This window comes from Notamacropus eugenii, chromosome 2 (genome assembly GCF_028372415.1).
Source record: "Notamacropus eugenii isolate mMacEug1 chromosome 2, mMacEug1.pri_v2, whole genome shotgun sequence".
Classification (NCBI taxonomy): Eukaryota; Metazoa; Chordata; class Mammalia; order Diprotodontia; family Macropodidae; genus Notamacropus; species Notamacropus eugenii.
This window is the reverse complement of record NC_092873.1, coordinates 325,579,273-325,599,292: the sequence shown is the minus strand read 5'-3', so window position 1 is coordinate 325,599,292 and position 20,020 is coordinate 325,579,273. Positions and strand designations below refer to the sequence as shown.

Sequence of the window (20,020 nt, the reverse complement as noted above, 5' to 3'; positions counted from 1 at the left end):
GGCGGCCATTGGTCAGTGGAGCCCGGATCGGGGCTCACGATTGGTCCGCGCGGTAGCCACTCAAGAGCCCCCTCCCCGTCAGCGGAGGTACGATGCTGCTGCTGCGGAGCGCGAGTGGCCGGAGACGCTTGGGGCCCGCCGCCGTATCCTCCGCTCCCTTCGTCCAGGCAAGTACCCGGGGACCCGCGGAGGGAAGAGCGGACTGAGGGCCGAGGGGTCACAGCCCGGCGAGCCAGAGGGCAGAGGTCACGGCGCTCACGTTGGTGACCTTCGGGCGCCCGCAGGCCACCGCCCCAGGCCCTCAGGCCTCCTGATAGCAATAATAACGGCTGTTATGTTAATAATGACGTCAGCAGTTATCGATAATAGCCACGGTCTATGGAACGCTTACTATGTGTTAGTAAGTGCTTTACCACGCTGGGAGGTTATCATCCCCGTGTTACAGATGGGGAAACTGAGGCAAGGAGGTGAACGACCTGTAAACGGGGCACACGGCTAGTACGTGTCCGAGGCTGCTCTAGCCACCGAGCTTCGGTTTGGAAGGGAGATTTGTTGCTAGGGTGTGCTAGTAAGTGGGGTTGGGGGTGATGTGGGGGGAAGTTTAATATGCTTTACTGACATTTTTGAAATCACTTTTTCAAGTTTAGACAACCAAGAAAACAATAAATCAAGCCCTAATTTGTAGCATTTGTGGTTTGCTGGTTTCCTAGGAGTTCACACTGAAAATTTTTAACAATGGGCAGAGCATATAAAAGCTGGTGCCAGCGCACCACTCACTACCAATTGTTGGGGTATAGAGCAGTGAATATCCTTAAAAGACCCCCAGGATCCAGGAAGTCTCCTGGGCCAGAGGGGCGTTGATGTCAGGGACATGCTTAGTTACTCTTTAGCAGGACTGGATTCCTAGCTCCCCATACACTGCACCCCTAACACCTCCTCTGTGCTGAGTATTTGTCCAGGGAAGCAGTGGAAAAGAGCCTGGAACTTGGAATCAAGAGACCTGGGCCTAAAACCTTTCTAAGTAGCTGTATGAGCATGGACAAGTCATTTCATTTCTTCAGGTCTTAATTTCCTCACGTATAAAATAAAAGTTATATAAATCTATCAACGACTAAATCATTTTAAAGGTGCCTTTCAACTCTAAAGCCTACCCTGTGCTCTGCTTTGGGTACTTTCCACCAAGCTCCAGGGAGAGGAATGTATCTGTCAGAATTAACTGTCAAATAATAGGGTGATTGGAAGGAAAGAGCCTCCCCCTGTATCCTTCTGTCCTCTTTGAGCTTCTCCCAAACCCAAATAAAAGGAGAGCTACTTTTATACTTTTCCTGCTTAAGTAATTTTTACATCTGTATATATTATCTGCAACCTTCAGGAACCACTCCAAATCTGCAGTTGTGCTAGGCACTTGGACTTCCCTGGGATTCCCAACAGGTACTGTACCCGAACCCTCAGCAACAGCAGCAGAACTTTTGAGAAGAATGAGATAGGTCAAGGTTTTGGAGCAGCTGGACCAGACAGTCCAAAAAGCAACACGAAGCCTGATGCAATTCCCAGCCAGAAAGGCTCCTCTCACTCTGAGGGAGGTTCTTCAGAGCCTTCATATCCTCAGCCCCCAGTGTTGTCACCCCCTACAAACTGCTGCATGAGTGGCTGCCACAATTGTGTGTGGATCACATATGCTGAGGAGATCCTACGGCACTATCCGGATGGTGGGCCCAAAGCATTGGCTGCTGTGGATGAACACATCCAAGATGAGAACATCAAGACCTTTATCAAGATGGAGATCAGGTTCCGAATGAAAGAGAAAGACTGAGTGAGGTACTTCTCTCCACCTGGCAACTGTCTCTCAGGGAGCTACAACCACCTCTAGTGATTTTTGTGCCTCCTTTTTCCAGGGACCTTTGGATAAAAAGTGGATAATAATAAGAGGTTGAGTATTTATTGACTTTGCCTGAAAATAAATGCCCCCACCCTTCCACCTCCTAACATTTCACCTGGAAATGTGTGCCCTCTGCTGTGTTTGGCTTTTCTCGAGTGATCATTCTTCAAACATCTAAAACTGCCTTGGCAATTTTTTAGTCTGACTGTCACTCTTCATTCGTAAGCAAATTATAAAGTATATGGCATTGTGTAAAAATGTGTAACTACAATCTCTCCGAGGGAGCTTATAGACAAACTAATGCACTAATTAATACACAGACCTTTGTAGGTTACTGAGATAAGATAAAACAAACCATGTACAACAAAGTGCTGTTAAAAAGCATTACCTTGGCTAAGAGTTGGAAATAAAGGGAGGCCCATCAATTGGGGAATGCCTGAGTAAGCTGTGGCTTATGATTGTAATAGAATATTATTGTGCTACAACAAATGACAAGATGACTTCAGAAAAAACGTGGAAAGACATGAGCTAATGCACGGTGAAGTGAACATAATTAAAACATACACAGCAGCAGCAGTATTGTTCAATAAAAACTGTGGATGACTTAGCTGTTCTCAGTAATGCAGTGATCCAAGACAATCCCAAAGGACCAATGACGAAGTATATTATGCACCTTCAGAGAAAGAACTGATATTGATTGAATACAGACTGAAGCATGCCATTTTCCACCTTCATTTTTCTCCTTTCATTCGAGTATTCTTGAACAAAATGACTAATATAGGAATGCTTTATATAATTGTACATGTATAATGTATATCTGATTGCTTACCCTCTCAGGGAGAGAGGGAGGAATAGAATTTGGAACTCAAAACTAAATAAAATGTCTGAAAAACTACTGAACCATGTGCCAAGCTTTGGGAAAGCAAAGACAAAAAAGACTCTTACATTCTATCAGAGAACATAGCTTATACTTAAGTACATGCAAGATATATGCAAAATGAATAAAATCAAGCTAAATTGGGGCAGAGGTACTAGTCCCTGGGGGAACATGTAGAAGACTTTAGATAGAAAGTGTCATTTGAAGGAAACAAATTTCTAGGAGGCGGAAGTAGGTCTCAGTTATGGAAGATGGCAGAGACATGTAAAAACCATGAAGTCTTGTAGTAGGTGGGAATGGGAGTAATACTTAATAGGGTTGAAGACAGATTTGGGGAGGTTTTAAGAAACCCTAAAAGTTAAACAGGAACTGATTTTGATCTTACAATCAATGAGGTGCCTAAGAGTAACTTTGGTAGCAGTGTAGCAGAATAGCCGTCAGCCTTGGCCATTTCCATTGAGGAATTCAGACCTCTTTTCCCACTCCCAGGTAGATTTTTTTTTAATGGAGATCTTGTGGAAACACATGATTTTTCGTCTTGTCTTTCTCCAATAAATTGTCTTAGCCGTACCCCTTACTCTTGCCTGGTGCCCCTTTTCCCTGGCCCAGCCCCTTCTTTGGAACCCTTCCACATCTGGAATCATCCATGCTCATAATCTTTTAAACTAGAAACTTAAATTTTCCAAGCTGATTGGGGTTTTCCTGCCTGTGATATCAAAGTAGAAAACCAATCAGATTCACCTGAGTCACATGCACTCCTCCCAATAGAACATCTGAACTAACCAGATGAGATGTACCCAGGAATTGTAGCAAGACCTTGGTATAATTTGTTACGTCAGTAACATACATTGGCATAAAGACCATCATACCCAAGCCTTCTTGGCAACATCCTTTTGTTGCCCTTACCAGTCCCACTTTGTAGATTATCAATGGTGGACTATCCCAGTTGGAAGTATCAGCCATTAACCCCAGTTTGGGAGAGGATATAGATAATGTTATAGTATTCTTTCTGCGTCCCCCTCCATAGTTGCTTTGGTATCTCCAGTTAAACTGTGTATATGACTTTCTTTTAAACATGCTCAATAAAAGGGCCTATTGCTTTCAGTTTTGACTAGCTCATTTAATTCTTCAGAAAAACTCTTCTAAGGCCCTGAAACAGACCCACAGTAACAACCAATTTAGTCCATAGCTGCTTGTGATTGTTTCACTGGTATCTGTGATTTTGTCAATCTTCCTATAAAGAAGGCCACTTACTCTATTTATTTGATTGCAAATCACTTAAATTCTCTGAGTCTTAGTTTCCTATCTCTAGAGAATTAGACTACATGATCTCCAATATCCCAGCATTAAACCTAAGATCCTATGATCTTGGTGATGACTTTTTATAAATTATTTGAACTTCATTTCTTGTTTCTCCCAACACTGTCAAAAAGAGAAGAGTTCTAGTAGTCTCTTGATGATGGGTTTAAGATACCTGAATTCTAGTCTTAGTTCCATCACTATGTTGGATAAATAATTTTTTCTATTTTTCCTTTTAATCTATCTATAAAATGTAGGTATAACATTTAACTTGAAGAAAAATTGTGAGTATGAAAGATGTGATAATCTTTTGAAACAGAAAAACACTGTAAGCTATATAATTTTAAAAGAATAAAATACTGTCTAAGAGACCAGACTTGTAATTTCAGGGAAAGCTATTGATCCCCTAAGGATAATAATGACAAAAACAATGGCAACAATAAAATAATAAGCTAACATTTATGTAGCACTTTAAGGTTTGCCAGGTGCTTTACAAATATCTTTCAATCCTCACGATAACCTTGGGAGGCAGATACTAGTATCAGCCCCATTTTTCAGATGAGACAGATGAGGTTTCAGTGATTCATCCAGGGTCTCACAGGCCAGATTTGAACTCAGATCTTCCTGAATTTACTAAGTATGACCATTCAGAACCTACATAAGTAAAGTAAATAAGTATGTAGTTCTGGCAAGAGAAATAAAGCAAATGCAGGAAATAAGGAACATCCATATAGTTAGCTATTATCATGACAACTCTGATGGTTTCCAGGACACTTTTTAAAAAATTATTTATGTCTTCAGTTACAAATTCTCTTCCACCTTCTACCCACATTGAGAAGGTAAGAAATACAATAACCTTTATACATAGAAAATCATGCAAAACATTTTCCGACTTTAGTCATATTTTTAAAAAAGCAAGAAAAATAAAGTGGAAAAAATGCTTCAGTCTGTATGCACATCCATCATTCTCTATTTGGAGATGGATTTTTCACCCTGAATCCTTTGGAATTGTGGTGATAATTTTATTGATCAGAGTTGCTAAGTCTTCCATAGTTGATTATCTTTATAATATTGCCATTACCATGTACATTTTTGTCCTGGTTCACATCACTTCACTCTGTATCAGTTTATAAAAGTCTCCCCAGGTTTTTCTGAAACCATCCCCTTCATCATTTCTTACAGCATAATAGTATTCTATCACATTCCATTCAGACCACTTACAGAAATGATAATCTTACTATATTTTTGATAACTATTAAAAAGATAATATTCCAGGCCAAACTGGAAACTAAGAGGGTACCCACCTTTTGAGGAATGGCTAAACAAAGTGGTACAGAAATCTAATAGAATGTTATTGTGCCATAAGAAACGATGAAATGGATAGTTCAGAGGAAACTAGGAAGATCTCTTTGAACTGTTGCAGAGTGAAGTGGAATTAAAGAACATTTCTGCAGTAATTTGTAGAATAAAGGAATGGGACCAAAGGGGGTCCTCTGGGTTGAATGGGGGGGCAAGCATGCCTGATTCTTGGGATGCTGGGAAAGATCACAATGGTTGCATGGAGTACATAGGTAAACAGCATAGAAAATACAGGGACAAAGGGCACAGGAAAGGCTGTACAAAGGCAGATGGTGTGAAGATGGGATGGTGGAGGGGGCAGGCAATGTGGAGAAGAAGATAGGAAGAGGGCAGCACCTGGTGTTCTGCTGGTCTTACTACGGTTTTCTAAAGCTTATTTTGGGTTTATGGACTATGGGCAGTTAGCTGGACCAAAGGACTCTTGCAATAAAGGCTTAATTGGTTTCCCCTGATTTAGCACATGGTCTCATGATCTGACAGTTTGCAAGTAACTTATGCTTCTTTAATCTTTCGAAATCTGTGATTTTTCTTGTTTGTCCTCTGTTTTCAAAGAGAACCAGTGACATGGGATGATATCTTGACTCACTTGTGAATTAGATTAGAAGGAGGTACAATTGCACAAAGTTGGTCAGCCTCATTCTCACTTCCAGAGTCACTGAAGTCCAGTAGCGATAGGACAGCTGTCAATGACCTGGGATGCAGTGGATGACCTTGGCATCTGTTGTCTGACAAAGGGCTCCGTACACCTGCTTCTGTCACCTTCATGGATGTTGGAGCAAATTGTTCTTATCTGCCTGTTCTACTGGAATAAGTCATCACATGCATGGGGTAGACCCCTCCCCCCCAACTCACCAGCGGGTTTGAGGCCTTTTAGTTACTCTCAACCTGTTTTAGCCCATCTATTGAGATGGTTTTACCGGAATACTGCACATACTATCACTTCTTAGAGCCCCAGACGAGAGTTATGGATGAAAGGTGGACACCAAAGGTAGACAAGCCCTGAAAAGGACTTGGAAAACCCTCACACCAGAGATACTAGCCCTACATTAACATCCTATTTACCCCAAGTGACTTCTATGTTTCCCTTTGCAATGTAATTTTCTGGTATTGTTACTTTATACTGGCTACTTATAAACTTACTTTACTATACAAACTAGAAGGGGTGTAGGGAAGTGGTCAAGGGGACCAGAACAAGATACAATTTTAACACAAATGACAAAAATATCATAGACAAAAATAACTTTGAAAGATTTTAGAACTCTGATAAAGCATGATTTCCGTGAAATGAAGATGAGTCACTCCAATTACCTCCAGCTAGAGAGGGGAAAAAGTTAAAATGTAGGAACTTGTTTTTCTGGAAGATGTATATTTGTTATAAGGATTTTGTTTTTCTTTTTTATTGTTGGGGGAGGGGTGAGGTGGAGTGGCAGTGGGAGAGATGAGTATAAATGCTTGTAAAAATAAATTAATTTTTAAAAAAGAAGTTGATAGTTCGCCCTGCTTGCATCAGATTTTCATCTGAGCAGTAGACAGAAATACTTGTACTTGAGCAGAAGAGTTCTCACTGTATTATAATGATTTTTTTTTTTTTTTTTACCAAATGGTTATGCTGAGAATTGGTGATTTTGGTAATGTGAGTACTCTATCTATACAGTTTACAACTCTCCAGTGCCTGGTAGATTTAAATTTCTGTGGCCAGAATAATTCATCACTTGGTATCCAGCCTTTCCAAACATATCTAGACTGGATGGCTCTTATATAATCCATTGATAAGCCCAAACCCAAAACCTTTCCAGGTTGGAAGGATCTTCCAGGACCTGTGCTCCACTTACATAGCTTTCAAGGAGCCAGGGATACCACCTTCACAATTGAAAATGGCATCAGAGTAGGATTTCAGTGAAGGCTCAGATTCCTATGAGATATATAAACAAAATAATTACCTCTTTGTACATTTCATGCTGTGCCATCATGTGCACTAGCTTCTGCTTTATCATCTTGAGATTCTTAGACATCATTATCAGTGCTTGGAGTGAAGTAGAATAAGGAGGGGAGGCAGTGTATTACAATAGAAGGAACGCTGACTCTGGAGTCAGAGGACATGTGTTCAAATATTGCCTCTGATATTCCTTATGTGGCATTGAGCAGGTCATCTAACCTCTGGTCTTCAGTTTCCTTAGCTATAAAATGAGGGGTCTGGACTAATGGCCATTCCTGAGATTTCTTCCAAGTTTAGATCGATGACCCCATCATGGAGAAGGTGAAGTATAATTCTGGGGCCTTTTGAAAGACCCTAAACCCATCTCATTCCTTTTTTTTTTTTTTTTTTGCAGTTATTCAAGTCTGGATTTCTGGATAATAAACTTTTCTATGTCACCTTTAACATCTCCCAGGAGTTTGCTATGCCAGCTGGAGAAAAGGAGTCATGGAACAGTAGAGAGACAAGAAACCTAACCCAGTTCTGGTAGTTAAGGAGTGTAAACAAAGTTTCTTTCATTTGCACTTAATCCAGGAGCATAGTGATATAGTGAAAGGTATTTCTAGAATACTTTATGTCCATAAGTCAGCACTGGCTTGATTAGTTTTGCCTGTTTATGAGTTTGTCACTAAAAGTAAATTAGTTCATCAGTGAAAAAAATATCCTAGTATCATTCATGCCTTCTCACTTAGGTACCCAACACAATGTCTTTCCTTACTTGCTCATTCCCCAAACCACACTTGCCCCTCTACCTTTAAGCCCAGACATGCCCACTTTATAGGCAAGAGCTGCCCTCATCTTTCACATTCCTGGATCTGTTGTGATCAAAAGCATACACAAACTTTTACTTTTACTTTACTTTTTACTATTACTATTACTTTTACATGTCATTCTTAATCACCAGTAATATATTTATCTATGAACCAGGAGAACATCTTTAAAGACAGGAGAGACAGTCCCACGATCAGGGAACAAAATTAATTCCAGTAAGTAGTACATATTTAGTTTCAGCCTTCATTTCGAATATTCCTAAACCCATTCATAGAGAGTCATTAATGAAATGCTAGGGATCTGAATGTTCAGATTTCACTAAGAAAATGTGTGATGGAAAGAGTGTGTATGTGTGTGTGTGTGTGTGTGTGTGTGTGTGTGTGTGTGTGTATAATGACTCTCTCTAACCATGACCATTAAAATTTCAAAACTATACTGTCCTTTATCCTGGAAGGAGCAGCATACTAGGAATCAAGAGAACTTTGTTCTTGCTTCCATCACTTAATAGTCTCATGATTTTGAACAAGTCTCTTTATCTTTCTAGGACTTGGTTGGTTACCTCATCTGTAAAATGAAGAGGTTGCACTTAAGGGTCTCTGAAATTCCTTCCTCCTCTTGATAATTCATAATTCTGTGATTTCTGCAGCTCATTGGAATAGCTGATGTTATTTAATTAATAATCAGTAGAGTATCACAGAAGCACCTATTATACCTATTTTGGAAATGGGAGAACTGAGGGCCAGTACCCAGGGTGCATTTTTCTAGAGGGTTCTCAGAAGCAGTTTGCTAAAGAAGCTTCTTTTAAAAATTTTCTTTGCATTTTCAAAATGTAAATTCATGGTATTACATTATGTAATTAACCTCTAGTCTGGAGACCTCCCAGCTGCCTGGTACCGAAAAGGAATCGTATTCTAGAAAAAAAGAGCTGTATTCCTTGCTCTCACCTTTTTCTTAAGTTGTCCTAGAGTCCTTCCAACTGAGACAGAGCTGATATTTAGCGAAGATCTGTTGACAAAGCGTGGAAGACAATTAGAGGCTTAAGAGCAGGTGGGGGAGGTGGTTCTCAGTTAAAACAGTAGGAAGATTGTGGAGAAAGGGGCCAAGGAGGCTTAGAGGTGAATAGCAACAACAGGCCTCTATTGGGGGAGACAAGCAGAGTGGGGAGGCAGCCACCTGGGCTATTGGAATAAACATAGGATGGAGCACAGGGGAGCCTGCTTGTAGCTCCACTATTATTATGGATACTTGCCCTGTCCTACATCAAAACTGAAAAATGAGATTGCAAATTGTGTATAAGACCCAGAGACACTGAAACAGAAAAGGAACAAATAGAGATGCTCTGTATTCATAGGTACCAAATAAAAGTTGGCTATTTCCCATTCAATTTAACAAACAGTTATTATGAGCCAATGATTAGCCACTATAGTAGGAGACTTCACTTGCAAAGATGGATAAGACACAGATCCTGCTCTCAAGGAATTTACAATGGAATAGACATACAAAATTAACTGATGCAAGGCAGAATGGGATAAATGCAAATGGAAAATTGGAGAAGGAAGAGAACTCAGAAAAAAGGTTAGTGGAAGAGGTGTGTAAGCTGAAACTTGCAGAAAGGGATGAAACAGGTAGAGATGGGGGTGGGGTGGGGAAAGAGTAATTTTCAGGCATGGGGAAAAAAGCATGAGCTTTTTGGAGATGAGAGAGGCCAGAACAAAACTCTGGGACAGAGTGGTCTAGTTTGACTGGTACTTAGAGTGTACAAAGGAGCAGAGTGTGAAATAAACCTCAAGGAATAAGTTGAAGCTAAATTATGCAGAGGTCCCTGAATATAAGATTTTATTCGCTAGAGGCCAGAGGAAATGCAAATACAGTGCAAATCATATGCAATGTACACACACATGCACAGGCATGTACACACACATGCACAGGCATGCACACACAAACTGCATACATGCATATACATGTGTGCATGTGCATTGCATGCACATAAGTACAGGAGCACACATATGCATGTGCATGTACTTGCCTACACAGCATACACACACGCACACACATGCTCATGCACATACATGTGCACACATGCACACACAGGTGCATGCATGTGATCCAGATTGTACATGCATGCAAAATACATGCACGTATGCATGCACATGCTGCACCCATACTGCATGCATGTACATACATGCACGCATGTGTACTCGCACACATGCACACACCTTGCCTGCGTGTATATATGTACACACATGTGCATGTGTGCATATCTTGACACTGTAAATGTGTGCAATGTGCATGTGTGTACATGCATTTACTGCATTTACATGCTTGCGTACATGTATGAGTACGTGTGCGTGTATGTGCACATGCTCATATACACACTCACTTTGCCTGCAATACCATGTGCGTTGGTGCATGTTCATGCATGTGCCTTGCCCATGTGTGTACACAATGCACACATGTACATGTGTGCACATATGCAAATATGTACATGTACCACATGCATGGTTGTGTGCATGCATATGTACAAATATGCACATGCATCACACACATGTATTATGTACATGTCCGATGTGAGTTTTGTGTGTAAGAATGATGTGATCAAAGCAATACATTAGGACAACTACATGAGCAATATGTGGAAGAGGAAGTGGAGGAGGGATAAACCAGAAGGAGGATGACCAGTTACAGATCTATTATATAAGTCTAGGGAAAAAAGTGACTTAGCTATGGTAATTGTAGTTAGGAAGAGAAAGAAAAGGATTCTCACAACCAGGTAAGAGATATTGCAGAGGTAGAAAAAATGAAACTCACCACTGCTACCTCCTTTGCTGCCATCACTCAATAGCTTTTCCTTCTTTGAAGTTCATTAAAATGTTCTACCTTATTCAAGATACTTGTTGTATACTGAGCCCCCCCAAAACCATTCTATCTTTTTTTTTAAGGAGTACAATACCTGGCTCAGGGTGAGCGGGCTGAGAGTAAGGCCTTTCTATTTGGCAAACTTCTGGAAAAACTGGAAAGCAGAAATGAGGCCAACACAACACAATATACCATAATAAGCTCCAAGTGGATACATGACCTAGATTTGAAAGGTCACAGAGTAAACAAATTGGAGGAGCAGAAAGGAGATATCTTTAACTTGTGGATGGGGAGAGTTTTTGTCCAAACGGGATCGAGAACATCACAGATAATACAAATGAAAATTTGATTACATAAAACTGAAAAAGTTTTTTTTTTTTTTTTGTGCAAACATAGCCAATGCTGTTTGAATTTGGAGGACAACAGCTGGGGAACAACAATCTCTGTTACAAATTTCTCTGATAAGACTCTGATGAAGAAGATATGTAAAGAACTGATACAAACACAAGAGAACAAGAGCCACATCTCAATAGATAAATGGTCAAAGATATGAACAGGCAGTTTTCAAAAGAACTGCAACCTATCAACACCTAGGAAAATTGTTCCCTCAGATTCCATCAGGTGTTAGTGTTCCCTCTTTGCCTTAATTCTCTTTGTTTATATATTTATATTTGTGTACATATTGCATTCCATTAATAGAATATAAGGGCAGGAATGATTTTGCTTTTGCTTTTATTTTTGTATTCCAGTACCTGGCACAGCGTAGACATTCAGTAGAAGTTTGTTGAATTGAATTGGGGGGTGAAGACCTAGAACTATAATAAAGTAGGAGGTAAAATACAAGACTCAGAGACTGGAGAGACCTGAGATCCAATTCTGCCTCTGATATTGCCAGTGGAAAAGTCATATAACCTCAGCTTTTTTATCTGTAAAAAGTGCATAATATCTGTAATACCTCACAGTGCTGTTATGAGGTTTAAGTGAGATGATGTATGTAGCATGCTTTGCAAACTGTGAAGTCTGTATAAATAGCAGCTATCATGAAGTAGGACAAAGCAGGAAACCATTACCATTACTGGTCAGAAGAAAACTGCACATTCATCCATCCAGTCTTTGCTATAACCCTTCTCTAGTATCTCCAACACTCTCCTCAAACATGTCTACTCTGCAGGTGCTTCACCTACCATGAACGAATGAATGAAAAAGCATTTAATAAGTACATTATATGCCATGAACTGTACCAGGTGCTAGTGATGAAAATACAAAAAGATAGTCCCTACACTCAAGGAGTTTATATTCTAACAAGGAAGACAACATAGATAAGGGAACAGTAAGAAGATGATGAGTGAAGTCACAGTGTAACTGATTGACGTGTCCTTTGCAGGTAGGGTAGTGGTGATTCCATTCCCATACCATCTTGCTTCCCAGATTGAACCTGTAGCCCTTTCTCGCTGTCCTCTCTTTAATCCTTGACAGTGTCACTAAAAATCTCATTAGAAATAATTGTCAGGAGCGTCATAATCCAATTACTCAGATACAAAATAAATTGCCTGGGCTCTGAGTTACCCTGTGGGCAAAGTCAGGAGAGGATATAAAGAAGTGTTGGACAAAGCTGTGAAATCCTTTTACCATTTCCCTTCCATGGCCCTCTGAATTCTGGCTCAGTATAGGTAAGTCACCCTGATGTAGCCTTTTCTATCTGCTGGGTTCAGCACTAGAGATGGAGGAGTGTGGGTAGGGAAAGGTGGGGAGCACTCAGAACAGTGTTTAATTGAAGGAATGGGGGAAAGTGTGGATCAGGCTCCACTACCATTCTACTATTTCCCACCCCCCTACACCCCCCCAATTAGCCATTATCTCTAGACGCTTAACCCACCCTTATTTTTCCACCTGGGAAAATGCAGACTTTTTCCTGTCACTATAAGCTCTGGCTCAAAGAGTTTTTGAAGGCTTTTGCTGGCATTTGGGATCCTCTGGCCCCCTCTATTTCTTGGGATTCATTCACTTGGAAGGGGATAGCTTAGATATCAGCAAAAATGTCTTAGGGGACAAGAAGATGGAGAGCCCATCTGTTAGTACAACTCAGAAAATTGTGAGCTCCTTCCAGGAGTCTCTCCAGTCCCCTAAGGTATCCTGTTCTGAAGTTATTCTTTGTGTATTATCCTTGCTAGATTGCCTCATCTCACTTTAGTATTTCTTTTAATATAGTGTTTTATACACATTAGGGATTAGTGTTGGTTGAATTGAGTTGTCTCATGGATTCTAAGAGGATAGGGATAGAGGACCCTGACTTTAATGGATGTTGTTCAAATAACCACCCCTTTCAATTACAATAATAATAATTCTGATGGACACGGATAGCACTTTAAAAATTTCAAAGCATTTCAAATAAATGACCTCATTTGAGCTTCACAATATCTCTGTAATGTATTTACTGTAGGTACTAATATTTTATAGATGAGGAAACCAATGCTCAGGGAGGGCAAATGACTTGTCCTTGACCATACAGCTATGAAGTTATCAGAGGCAGAATTTAAACCCAGATCTTCCTGACTAGGTACAACACTCTTAACCATTTTGTTTCACCGCCTGTAATTCTAGAAATCTCAGAATTCATCAAAGTGAAAGGGAGCTTCTTAAGACCACCTAATACAATAACCTTATTTTTTAGATTTGGAAACAGGTTCAGAAAGTTTGTTAAATGCCCAAGGTCACCAAGTGAAATCATCAGCAGGGCCAGAACTAGATAAAACACAGATCTCTGAACTGCTAATGCTGACAGTCCTAACCTCCTTTCTGTTAATCTCCCACGTGTGTATAGTATGCTTTGCATAAGGGCTTTCACATCTATGATCTCATTTCATTCTCCTGGTGACCCTAGGAGGCAATCTTAGTCTTTCCTTCCTAATATAAGCTTAGAGGATGCTAAGCCTCCTTTGTTCCAAGGTCAACGGGGCTTTGGGGATGTGGAGAAAGGCTTGGAGGACAAGACTAGAAAGTAGGTCAGTCTATGAAATAGGAGAACCCAAACTTTGTCAGTAAAGAAGACTGTGCCTTGGCACCCCATGCCATCTGCCAAGTAGTGCTTGGATAGAATGTGTCACAATTCATTCACACCAGTCTCCTTGTTGTTCCTTATACAAGACTCTCCATCCTTCTGCTCCTCGTATTTTCCCTGGCTCCACATGATTGGAATTCCCTCTATATGACTGGAATTTTCTCCCTCCTCATCTCTGCGTCTTGGTTTCCTTGACTTCTTTCAAATCTCAGTTAGTTTCCCACCTTTTGCAAAAATCCTTTCCTGATGTCCCCTTAATGCGAGGGCCTTCCCTATGAGATTATGTTCATTTTTTCCTGCATATAGCTTGTTTATACATAGTTGTTTGCATGTTGTCTCCTTCCTATCAGATTGTGGGTTCCTTGAGAGTAAGGCCTGTTTTTGCCTTTCTTTGTATGCTTAGAATTTAGCATAATGTATAGCATATACTAAATGGTTAATAGAATGTTTGAATTAATTTGATTCAGTTGATTGCTCTGCCCTGGGGGACTTAGAGAATAACTCTCTTCTTAGATATTTGGGGTATGAATATGTATGGTAGGACCTAATTTAGAAGAATCCCTCAGGTCTGGATTGGGCTTATCATCACCAAAATTCCGGAGGGGACATCATAGTTTTAGAACCAAAAGGGATCTGAGAGGTTGCAAATAAGAGATCTGGACCCCCAAAGTGTTAAGTGGTGTAGGCAAACGCAGAGACAGACCTAAGATTTGAACTCAGGTCCTTTGACACCCAAACTGGAACTTTTGCTCATGTACCACACTGGAAGGGAGGGTAGCAGAGGAAGTAGGAAGATCTCTTCCTTAACTGGAAGCAGGGAGTTTGATTCTTTTCTCCTTTCCTCTAGAGTTTGAAAGACTAAAAACCCCATCATGAACCTGGAGCCACCTAAGCCTGAGATCAGATCAGCCACCAGAGTGGTTGGAGGACCAGTTACTCCTAGGAAAGGACCACCCAAATTCAAGCAGAGGCAAACCCGTCAGTTCAAGAGCAAGCCCCCCAAGAAAGGTGTACAAGGGTAAGGACTACAAAAGAGGGTGGGGAGAAAGAGAGGAGGTATGCTTATCTCTACTTCCAGGATGAAAGATTTTTTCCTCCATTAGTTTTCTCCTAACCCCCTGCAAAAAGATCTGGGGCTGGTCTCACTTTAGAATCTCTTAGAGGACATGATCATTCTTTTAATTCTGGGATGACTGAATTCCAGGGAAGGAAATGGGGGCATTTCCTGTATATCTGTTGACCTGATCACTGGTTTCCAAATGTCTTCTTCTTCCAGGAATGATTCACTTTCCTGACCCTTTTGTCTTCTTCAGTTTTCTTTTTTAGTTTAAAGCATTTCCTTGGGACAAAAAGCTTGGACCTTCTCCCCCAGTCCATGCACTTCCTCTTCCCTAGTTTTTTGGGGGAGAAACTTATTCAGAAGTGGAAATTTGGAAATCCTTAGGTGCACAGATGGGCTGAAAAAATGATGAAAATAGGAGTCACCTGTTTGAATGCAGGGACTCAGATATTATTTTCAATTTGGGACTAGTTGGGCCTAACCCTAATTGTGAGATTCATGGCCTGACGTGATTTTTCCCCTTTGTTTGAGCCCCATTTTCCATGATTTCTCAGGAAAAAGATGTCTAGGGAATGAGTAACTATAGACAGTACTCTGAGGGGGCAGGGAACAGAGTCAAAGGCATGAAGACTTAGAAGAGAAAAAAGGGCTTTTCTTATTGTCTTGGTACCCCAAAAGCATGCTTTTCATCACACTCTCTAGTGAGGCAGGAAAGGTGTCCTGGATTCTTAACCAGCCCATGCTGTGATAAAAAGCTGTGACTATGTCTAGTGCTAGAAATAGAATAGCCTGGCATGAACCTCCAGCTGCATGCAGATGATTGTGTGGGAATGGTGGTGGGGGGTGTATACATGTAGCATGTGGGGTGTGTGTGTGTGTGTGTGTGTGTGTGTGTGTGTGTGTGTGTGTGTGTGTGTGTGTGTGTGTAAGAGGGAATTACAGGGCTTAGGGACCATCTCCATCTCTGACCATTGTGTTTCTTGCAGTTTCGGTGATGACATTCCTGGAATGGAGGGCTTGGGAACAGGTATGTGCCTCCTCTACTCAATTCAGGAGAGAATAACTCAACTGAAGGAAGTCAGAAGTTGAATTTTGCTTCCCTTTCTGTGCCCTGGCCCTAGTATAACTTTATCCACAGCCCTAAATCCAAATTTATAACATGACCTTCTTAGCACTGTATCACTGGCTGCTTTCCCAATCTGGGGTGTTTATCTGGAACAGAGAGGATTCCCTTTAGACTTTTCCCCAACTCCTAGTTAAAAATGTTCCCATTTTGTTGGGGCATAAACGTAGGCAGTTTAAAGAGGCTGAAAAAATGTGTGTGCACACATATACACCCACACAATCCACACACACACACATAACTGAATAAAGTTACATGTGCACATGTGCACACTCATAATATAAATATGGATAGATAGATCTGAATAAAATTTGTTCTAGAAAGAAAGTCTTTATTAGGTTTTGAAAGGCTGCCTTTTTACCCCACTTCCTCCCCATCCCCTTTTACCTTCATCAGGCTCTCTGTCTCTAGGAGACCCTGAATTCACTAATAGGACATCCAGGAAGCCCCGCCGATTCCCACCTCCCGCCCCTGCTCACTTTGACCTACTTCCTTTGGTATTGATCTTTTGGGGAATCTTGCTCATTCCCTGTAGCCTTTTTTTTTTCCTTAGAAAATCTCTTTAGGAGCTGGTGTGTGATAAGGGAACAGCAGGGAGAAGAGAATTAGTTTTGTAGCTGGGGGGACTGGGGAGACCCCTGGCCTTAAAAGACTTGGCCTCTTTTTTTTCTTCTTTCTTCCAGACATCACTGTCATCTGTCCCTGGGAAGCCTTCAACCACTTGGAGCTGCATGAATTGGCCCAGTATGGCATCATTTAGATGACCCTTCCAATTCCAAGTCTATGAAGACAGCCTCACCTTTCCAGTCTTATTTATTCTTGCTCCCTTATCCCAAAATTTTCCATGTGACAACCCCACTTTGCTGTTCTTTTCCTGAAGTTCCATTCAGAAATCAGATCCAGGGAAGAATTCTTCCTCTGAAGGTTGCTTCATCTCTTTGTGTCTTTATCAGGACTGAGTCTTTACTGTAGGACTAATTCAGGGCTGCCAGAGACACAGGCATCAGGTAGATCTTTAGGTTAAAGCCACATTTTATTCAGCCACCTCACCTCCTTTCCATTTATTGACTTGTTCAGTTGACTGTCCTAGGGTTCTGCTTGATCTAGGAGGGGCCAGTAGTAAATACTGGCCCTATACCCCAAGTGACCAATGAGTATATTTTTACTCCTGGAAGGAACCTGCTTACCTTTCAGAAAACTTTCCATGGAGAAACAGACATGTCTCCTTCCTGTGGAAAGAACAGACTTGGCATGTAGGGGGAATTGATTGAGCTTCATACTCAGCTTTCTCTTAGCATTCTTGGGAGAATACATTCTGGAAATCCAGAGTTTATTGTCTCCCTTCCTTGGCCAATGGAAACTGGGAACTCAAGACTGAATGGTACTATAATTTAATTAGGGAGGGCATTACCCCACTGGCAGGGATAGAATCAACTGATATACCCACAGTAACCCACTCTGCTTTTTATGTGTATTGTCTCCCCCATTAAAATGTAAGATTTTTGAGGGAAAGAACTGTCTTTGCTTTCATATTTATATACCATGCATTAACACACTGCTTGGCATAGGACAAACATTTAATAAATGATATTGTCATTCATTTTCTCTAAATAATCTTGATATCCTTTGGGGTACTGGCTTTTAGTGTCATAATCCCGCTAGGCAAAGGAGAGGAGGGACTAATTGGCCCAGAGGGAAACTGAAGTATTGACCACTTCCCCAACCTCTTCTTCTGCGTCATTGTGAGTTATTTGCCTCTTGGATCAGATCAGAGATACCTCAGGTCTCTGAGGTCTTGAGAAGCAGGAGAGGAAGGAAAAAAAACATTTGACCCTCTGTAGGAAATGTCTTATTTTTCAACAATTTTAAACCCTTGTTATCTTTATTTTTTAAATAAATTAATTTATTCTGGTTACTTCTAAGGATTGTTCATTTACAATAAGAGACAAAGATTCATGAGAAAACCCAACATTAATGGAGAAAGCCTGACATAACCATCAAGGCAAGATCAACCTATGCAAAGTCCACTTAATAGCTTTTTTCCTGGCTGAAGGAATCTAATCTGACAATCTCCAGGGAGATCATGGAGAGAAAAATAGGGGTCTTTGATTGTTAAAACAAAGATATTAAGTCAAACCAATAAAGAAAAATTCAACAGAGTGCGTGCCATGTGCTCTGGACAGAGTGTGGGACTTGTCTTCCCTGTCATCAAGCAACTCGTAATCTAACTGAATTTTTAGAGGCAGAAATGGAGAAATGTGTGCAGGAAGACCAGTTGTGATGCTATTGCAGTAGCCCAAGTACTAAGCCCCTAGACTAGTGTGGCATCAGTAACAATGAAAAGGAATGAATGAGTGAAAGTATAAGATATTCTGAAAGACACAGTAACATTCAGTGATGGGATTGAGTGATAAGGCAGAGGAAAGAATCAGACTTTTTCCAAACCTTGACATTAAGGCTTTGAGTCTAGTTGATAAGAAGAATGATAGCACTATCAGTCACATTGGGGAAGTTAGGAAGGAAACCTAATTTGGTGGGAAGAAGCTTAGTTTTGGGGGCAGCTAGGTGGTGTAGTGGATGGAGCACTAGATTTGGAATCAGAAAGACTCATTTTCATGAGTTCAAATCCAGTCTTTGATGTTTACCAGCTGTACGAACCTGGGCAAGTCACTTTGCCTCAGTTTTCTCATCTATAAAATGATCTGGAGAGGGAAATGGCAAACTACTTCAGTATTTTTACCAAGAAAACCCCCAATGTGGTCACAAAGTGTTGGACGTGACTGAACAACAAAGGTTAGCTTTAAGCTATCTTGGCAACTTGACACTGGAGAAAGAGGCTTCTCTCCCACTATTTCTAATAATTACTGATCCTGGTAATTCTGGGAAAGTCACTTAATCTACCTGGGCCTCAGCTTCCTCTAATGTAAAATAAAAGGATTGGACGAGAAGGCCTTTGTCTTAATACAGACTTAGGAAGGTTTGGTATATCAAAATCTTATATAGTGAAAGGCAATAATTTCCCTTATCTTTTATGTTACCAGGGGTAAAAGTGTGAAGTGCACCAAGTCACAGCCTTGGTGTTGGAGAGAAATGGGACTTAACCAATGAGGCACATGATTCACCACTTAGCCCTTGCTCTCCATATTTCCTAAATCAAAAACTTGGGAAATAGGTGTGGTTACCAAATGCTACTGGCAACCTTGGGCTATGGCTCATATTTCTGAGGAGAAGTGGCCTGTCTCAGAAGTCACTAGACAAAACTAAAACACGATATACAATGGAGAAGGAAAACGCAGTAAGAAGGCTTTTTGCGGGGTGGGGACTAGGCAGGATATTCATATGGTAAAAGGGCCTTCTGGGAGGATGGACACACAGGCTAGTCTGCTGGGGTCCTAAATGGACATAGGGTCCCAATGTGAGGGAAGTGGAGTAGGTTTTTATAGGGATCTTATCTGGATCAAGTGGAACCAGGTATTGGGAAAGGGGCCAGGGAAGCTTGGTCCTGACATATTGATGGCTTATATGTTCAGGACTGGTGTTTATGCAAACATCACCCAAGGTGCTTTCAAGTAAGATGGTGCTATGAAAAAGAATCACCCAGATAGCTGAAAACCTGGAATAAGTGTGTGGGGTAGTGCTGAAACCTGTGGGATCTCAGCGGGCTTGTCAGAAATGGGTGTATGTGTATGGAGGAGGGGATGCAAATGGGGAGTGAGAGAAAGCCATTTCCCCTAGTAGGTCACTTCCCAGGTACTTAGGCCCC

The 20,020-nt window shown here is 41.0% G+C and overlaps 1 protein-coding gene across 7 annotated transcripts; it reads left to right on the top strand.

Annotated features, from left to right (window-relative positions):
- The first annotated feature begins 61 nt into the window (after positions 1-61).
- Positions 62-18,172, top strand: PDE6G (phosphodiesterase 6G). Of its 7 annotated transcripts, none has more exons than XM_072645315.1 (6): positions 81-167; positions 7,745-7,875; positions 8,317-8,375; positions 14,922-15,092; positions 16,121-16,161; positions 16,941-18,172. In XM_072645315.1, exons 4-6 carry the CDS (start codon positions 14,947-14,949, stop codon positions 17,015-17,017), a joined length of 264 nt encoding a protein of 87 aa, XP_072501416.1. In that variant the 5' UTR covers positions 81-167; positions 7,745-7,875; positions 8,317-8,375; positions 14,922-14,946; the 3' UTR covers positions 17,018-18,172. The 7 variants fall into 7 exon arrangements, with proteins under 7 accessions (XP_072501410.1, XP_072501411.1, XP_072501416.1 ...); XM_072645311.1 differs by having other exon boundaries at positions 7,745-7,945; XM_072645316.1 differs by lacking the exon at positions 8,317-8,375.
- Positions 18,173-20,020: the final 1,848 nt, after the last annotated feature.